Raw genomic sequence first — 6794 nt, 5'->3', positions numbered from 1 at the left:
GGTTTAAGTCAAGATGAACTGTACAAATCAATGGAAATGTTAAAGAAAGATGTTGACTATGCCAAAATGTTTGTTGGTCTTGAAGAAAAGGATTTACAACTTGGCTGGATCAGAGGAAAGTTAGCAGGTGATCAAAATTAAATCGATTCAATTCAATAACTTTTTAATCACTTTTTCCATACATGAGTTTATCTTTTACTTTGGTCAAAGTCGAGTCGCATATATCTTAAAATAAATATTCAATAATTAAAGGTTTTTTTAAATACATTTGTAATTTCATAAGGCTTATGAGGTTCTTAATTGTTCTGTAATAACAAAGCCTGCTGATTGCTCAAGTTGTAATTGACTCTTGATTGAGTTTATATAAATACTAAAACATGAAAATATTTCGTCTTTATCAAGTTTCTAAAACACCTAAAACATGAGGGCATTAAGTATGATGCGAGTTTGTAATAAATGATAATAAATGTTTAATAACTTGCTAAGCGTCTAAGCAAAAATCGAAAAACAAATGAGTATCTTAATTCACATTCCACAAGCAGTTCGTTGTTGGCGATAAGTTCTCCACATTGCTTTAGCAATCTTCGTTCTCAACTTTCCTGCTTCAGTTGACTCTTCAGGAGTGTTTCCAACAGTGTGTAACTCCTCTTGATTGACTCAAGGTTGATAGTTTTCATCAAATTCCCCATTAAATTGCTCATCATTACTATCGACTGTTCTGATGAAATTATGTATAAAAGCCATTAGTAGTATTAATCTTGCTTGAATCAGTATGGGATAGTGAGAACCTTCTCCCATCACTTTAAATCTTTGCTTTGTTACACCAAATATTCTTTTGATATAGTTCCTTAAAGCTGCATGTTGTTTGTTATACAGTTCCTGATAAGTTCGAGGTCTGTAGAGTACAAAAACATCAGTTTGCGCTATTCAATAAAAGAGGTTTGGTGGCGTACTCAGAGTTATCGCCGGAAAATTCACGAAGATGATATCGCACCCCTCGAAAAGGGGTTTGACAAGTCAGACTCAATGCAAAGCCAGCATCGCCCAAAACATACTTACCAGCCGGGATGGTAAGATTGCTTTCGCGTGCATCATCCCAGAGTTTACTATCCGCCACACTACCTTCCCAGCCAGCTAGAATATACGTAAAACATAAGCTGAAATTACAAGCCGCCAGTACATTTTGAGTTATATTGCCTTTTCGATTGAAATATGGCTTGGCGTCAAGTGGCGATACATGAACTGGCATATGCGTTCCATCAACTGCCCCCACGCAATTCTTGAAATAGGGGTACCAATCGGGGTTATTACGGATGGATGCTGACATCGGAGTATCCTGTTGAGGGAGGATGATGTAAGAATGGATCAATTGGGTAATTTTGGTGATATCCTGAGTTAAGTTGTTGATGATCCTGTAAAGACACAATCATCAGTCTTTGAAATGAATAATATAAATGATTTAATGGATTCACTTTGAAACCGTGTCAGCAGATCTTTGGAAGCGTTGGTTAAGCTTCGTATTTGATAGCCCGGTGATGAGGAAGTAAAGTAAAAGAGCTAATTGCTCTGTGCTGGTAACGTATCTGGAATCAGCAAGTGATCCAGATTCCTCGAGCCTTTCTCTCAATCCCACAAAAACCTCCTTTTTCATTCCCATATTTTCGTAGAAAACCTTTTCGTGCCCGGTCAGTAACTCATCAATCCACATCTGGCCAGAAAGGATTGATCTGATCCTTGGATTTTTTATTATAGTTGGCTTCAAGATTGTGTTGTAGTAGAATCTAGCGGATTCCATCAGGATTAAGTGATTGAAGAATATAATTTGGCGACGTCGATGTCTCCGGCGCTGAAGAGCTCGAGTATGATCCATTTTTTAATGAGGTTATATTAAATTTGTTCTATTACATCTACAAGCGGCGGGAAGGGTTCATTACAAAAAGAAAGAGTGAGCTCATCAAGTCGATGAGCTCGGTGACCTTGTTTACCGAACGACAAATGATCATTTCATCGTTGAATGATCATCATCTTCACTTTGATTCGGTTACCGAAGGTTTTCAAGGATCACAGCTTTACATATACATACACGGTGAGAATATTTCTCACCGTGATGTAAAAATCATATATGTAACTTTTTTCGGGTTTTGTTACCGAAGTGGGTGTACGGTACTCAAACTTGTGTATAGTTGTGTATAGTTGGTTCGTGTATAGTTGTGTATAGGGTACTCAAAGTAAGTATGCACACATACATACTTTCGTGTGCATACTTTTTTTTGGCGGGGAAAAAGAAAAAAATATACTTTTGGCCTCGGTCTCCCCGCCAAAAAAAAGTATGCAGCGAAAAGTATGTACGTGTGCATACTTACTTTGAGTACCCTAAGTTTTTTTTGTGACTATACACAACTATACACAACGAGGCCAAATTATAATTTTGTTCGAAGTTTGCCCACATGGTCTTCCCCGCCTCTGAAAGCCTCTGAGCCTTCAACCATGGCCGATCAAACTCCACCACCACCAAACACCAACTCAACAGACCACACAACCCCCTTTAACAGCCTGAGTAGGACTCCAAGTGATCTTGTGTGGAGCGCGTCTCAACCCCTAACCACTCCCAGTCCGGCCGCCGCACCAGTTCAGTTTGTAACACCGTATCCTGCACACCATCCGTTGATTCCATCCGGTTCTCCCCTGGTCTTGACGTACTCTGCAGCTCACCCCCTTCAGCCCACCGTGGGCTCTCTGCCTTCGAATTTCATCATGTCATCCCAATCTCCGGTCGTATCAGCCCCAGCTGGATCAGAACAACCTGAAGCTGACAACAACCCCAAGGGGGCTCGCCGTAGTCGAAAAAAAAAACAAACAGATTCATCACAAAGCAAATCTCCAACTCGGAAAACAACCGCACAGTCATCGAGCGCTGAAGACAAATCGGGTTCCGGTCGTAAACAAAAATCATGGCAAAAAGATCTAAATTCAGAGGGGAAGAGTATGTTGGACTTGATAGTAGAATGGTGTAGTCTCAACTGGGGTGATCAAGAGTCCGCGAGTGATGCAGTGTGGATGTGTATGGATGAAAAAGATACAATCTCCAGTAATTATGACAGATTTCAAATGGGCCTTCCAGACAAGAAAGAGTGTTCAAGGAGGTATGCTCTGTACATCGGTGCAAAAGGTTTCGAAACTCCAACCTGGGATGGTGTGAGACAGCAGGTAGTCGATTTCTTTTTTATTCTAAAACGTTACTTTCATTGGTTTACACTCATTGTTTAAATTTATCCTTTAACGCTGTACCTTTAGATCGTTGCTTTGGAAACCAAATTACATGAAGCAAACAAGTGGCGTAATTCAACAGGTGAGGGCGGTGGGTTGTCAATCACGGGGAACGTTGAGGCCGAAATTGAGGCGCTGCGATTGAACGGAAATTGGACTCAAGATAAAGAAGATGAAATCCGTGCATTAGCTGCAAAAACAACCGAAGGTAAGCTTGTTTTCAAATGGGAACGAGCTTGGACATTTGGCTCACTGTGTTTTCCTCAAAAAGAATGCTTGCGTGCTAGATGCCCGTACTACAATTACCTTCAGCCTATCATGGGCAATAGAGCGAGCAATGAGCCGATATTTGCTGCCGATTCAGGAAACAAACATCTTTCTCGCGCTGCCTCGATCATGGACCGTCCCCCGTCTCCTCCAGCGAATGAGTCTCAGGGGACTCAATTTAGTGGTTGGGATCCAACTCAAAATATCGATATCGAACTCAACCAAGACACTTTCAAGGAGATTCAGAGCCAAGCAAATACAGACCTAACCTCAGCTACATCTCTTGAAATATCTGGCCCTGATGATTGTATAGCCATCTCACAATCGGCAGAGTCGAATCCAGAGATCACCTCAGATACATCTCCTGCCTTAAACGAACGTATGAATCTGACATCCATCCAACATTCATCTCACCCTATGGATTACACCTCCAGCTCTGAATCCTTTCCGAGACCAAATTCAAAACCACGACTTAATGTTAGTCAAAAACTCAATCAAACCAACATCGACAGTCCCAGACGATCTGATACTAGTACGTTGAATGTACTCAAATCGATTCATTCTTCATTACCTACTCAAGACGATTTCCAAGAAATGAAAAACGATATCAAGGCTTCGATCCGAAACGGTCAAAGTATGATGCAAGAAGCTTCAGCAAACTCAAGCAGCCTATTCAGACTTTTGGAAACCAAATACGGAAAACGCGATCTGGAAGATGAGGATTTATGCCCCGAGGCTATGAGCAAAAAAAAGGCAAAGAAGGACAAGCAAGAAGAACTTGAGCTTCTCAAATTAGACCGAGAATTAGCTCAGGAGCGTAAGGCGTTAGCAGAGAATAACCAGGGGTCAGGTTTATCGAAGCTCGATTTGGCTCGAGAGAAAGTCGATATGATTACCAAATTTTGTGCGGTTGGCGTCTCCTTAGACGATGCTGAAAGAAAGGCTGAAGAAATATTAAATAGTTTGAAATGATCGTTCTTATTCATGTTGTTTAAAATGCAATTATTAGTGAAATCATTTCATTATTCCCTTCTAAAAATACAACTCCTTCTTTATCGATCTCTTCTGGTTAATCTGATACTTCTTCTTATTTTAGTTGTGGTACTTATTCCAATCTTGGTGAATCAAATCAAATCTATTGTTCAAATTCTTTGATTCGGATTAGATCAAATACTCCTTGTTCATTCAATGAACCAACAAATGAAATCGAATCGTTTCTTTTTCTGTTTTATTAAAAAAAACAGAAAAAGAAACGTTCGGAGCTTCTACTTATACGTGATCGTTTTCAGGTTTAGAACGATCACGTATAAAGATTTAAGTCATTCTGAATACGACACTTCAGTTTCTTTCCTATCTTCCTATCTAGAAAAAATACTTGATTCTCACCCAAAAATTGTTTGAAGTCACTTTTTTTTGAGGCTCACCAAATCATAATTTCACATGTGCAGTCCAACAACCAAATAGTACAAAAATTGTTACAAACAAAGATATTTGTAAATACTAGTTGCAGTTCTATTTGAGTTCTTTCACACCCTTCAAAATTGGTTGTTTAAAATGTCTTTTTTCCCTTGTTTGCAAAATTTTTTAAAAACATCTTTGGAAAATTTGAAAATTCTTCTACTCAAAATGATTCACATGACTGGATAGTAACAGCTAGTTGTTTTGACCAGTTTGATAGATTCTAAACTGTTGGAGGAGTTCATTCCTACGGCGATATGAAGAGTCTCGATCATTCAAGGGTTGTTCTTGAGCCTCACCAGGTTCCTCGAATGGTTCATTTGAGGAATGTTCTGGAATCCAATTGTCCCTGAATTTGATAGTAAAGTTGTGCAGTATGCAGCAAACTTTTAACCAGGTAACTGCACTTTGTGCGGAAAGTACGTCTTTAATCATGATGCGTAAACTTTGCAGTGATTGGAATCGCAGTTTCAGTTGTCCGTTGCTATGCTCACTTACAACTCTCTGTTCACTCAAAGCCTGGTTGAACTGCCTCCTCACTGTATCCAAGTTCTGCAAACGCGGGGTTTTGAAAGTAGGAATGATGTTCTCAGAGCAAGTATAACCCGAGTCGGATAAAATGTATTCGCCTTGGCCAAAATAATCCTGTGGATGCTGAGCAAGCTACCCATACAAATATCAAAAATTGATTCATCTTATCTAGAAACAGACCAAGACTTACATGTGATGATGAGTAGACACGTTGGTCGTGTGCACTACCACACCACCCGTGTAAATAATAGATGATTCGACCCTGGTGATCTGAGACTAACATAGTATTGAGTGCATATGTATGCTTACGAGTCCAGAAATCCTCAGGATCTTTGACCGGTGCAAAAGCCAGGGGGATCAGGGTGCCGTCTATAAAACCTACACAATCTTGAAAGAAAGACTTCCTCCCAATACACCTCTTGATCATATTTCTTTCCTCTTGATTAGGCCAATAAACATAATCATCTTCCAATTTCAAAATCGCCTCAAAACATCGGTATGTAAAATTGTGCACCGACCCTTCTAAGAACACAGTCAGCAGTCTTATAAGGAGCTGAACTTGATTGGTTACCTACCACTAAATCCAAACTTATCGCCTACCATATAAGCACTACCTCCATTTCCACTGAGACCCAGCCGGCTTAAAGTAATTAGCAACTGCCATTCAACTATTGTTTGAGGGGAATTGGAGTTGTTATGAAATATTGGATCATCTCGGATGAGATCCGCCAATCGGTCGAAATTTTCTCTGGACATCCGTGCCTGATGTGTGGAATTAGTTTCATTAGTTAACCAAGGTGAATATGAAAGTCGAGGAAGGAAATAACACTTACATGTCGCTGAAAATTCCGATCACTTCCATTAAAAACTTTGCCAAACTTTAGAGCTTGGATGGCTGTAAGAGCACCCACTATGGTTGCGTTAACTCGGTGATTTAGCGTTACCCTAACGCTAAAATACCAACAGGTCCACTATGGACCTGTTTTAGACCTGCGGTCCGTACGGCTGTGTCAAGTCTTGCACTTCGTGTGCTCAGATTTACGCAAGCCTACGACTTGATTTATCGTAGGAACTAGGGAAAGCAGACGATAAATCATCCCATAGTGGATTTCACGCGGTTACCAACTTTGGTAAAACACGCATGATCAAACTTCGCGCTCAGGAACGCAAACTTTACGATAAAACACTCCCACCATAGTGGGTGCTCTAAGTCGGTCGTAAATCCTTGGTTCAACGTATCGGAGGCGAGTTAGGTAATCAAAAGCTTGACC

The 6794-nt window shown here is 40.2% G+C and overlaps 1 protein-coding gene across 1 annotated transcript; it reads left to right on the top strand.

Moving 5' to 3' along the window:
- Positions 1–3319: 3319 nt before the first annotated feature.
- Positions 3320–4506, top strand: MELLADRAFT_93716 (uncharacterized protein; the record flags this gene model as incomplete). Its single annotated transcript, XM_007416425.1, has 4 exons — positions 3320–3349; positions 3400–3475; positions 3539–4066; positions 4115–4506. 4 exons carry the CDS (start codon positions 3320–3322, stop codon positions 4504–4506), a joined length of 1026 nt encoding a protein of 341 aa, XP_007416487.1.
- Positions 4507–6794: the final 2288 nt, after the last annotated feature.

Source organism: Melampsora larici-populina, assembly GCF_000204055.1.
Source record: "Melampsora larici-populina 98AG31 unplaced genomic scaffold MELLAscaffold_60, whole genome shotgun sequence".
Classification (NCBI taxonomy): Eukaryota; Fungi; Basidiomycota; class Pucciniomycetes; order Pucciniales; family Melampsoraceae; genus Melampsora; species Melampsora laricis-populina.
The sequence above is the reverse complement of the archived record's forward strand: the minus strand, read 5'-3'. Positions and strand labels throughout refer to the sequence as shown.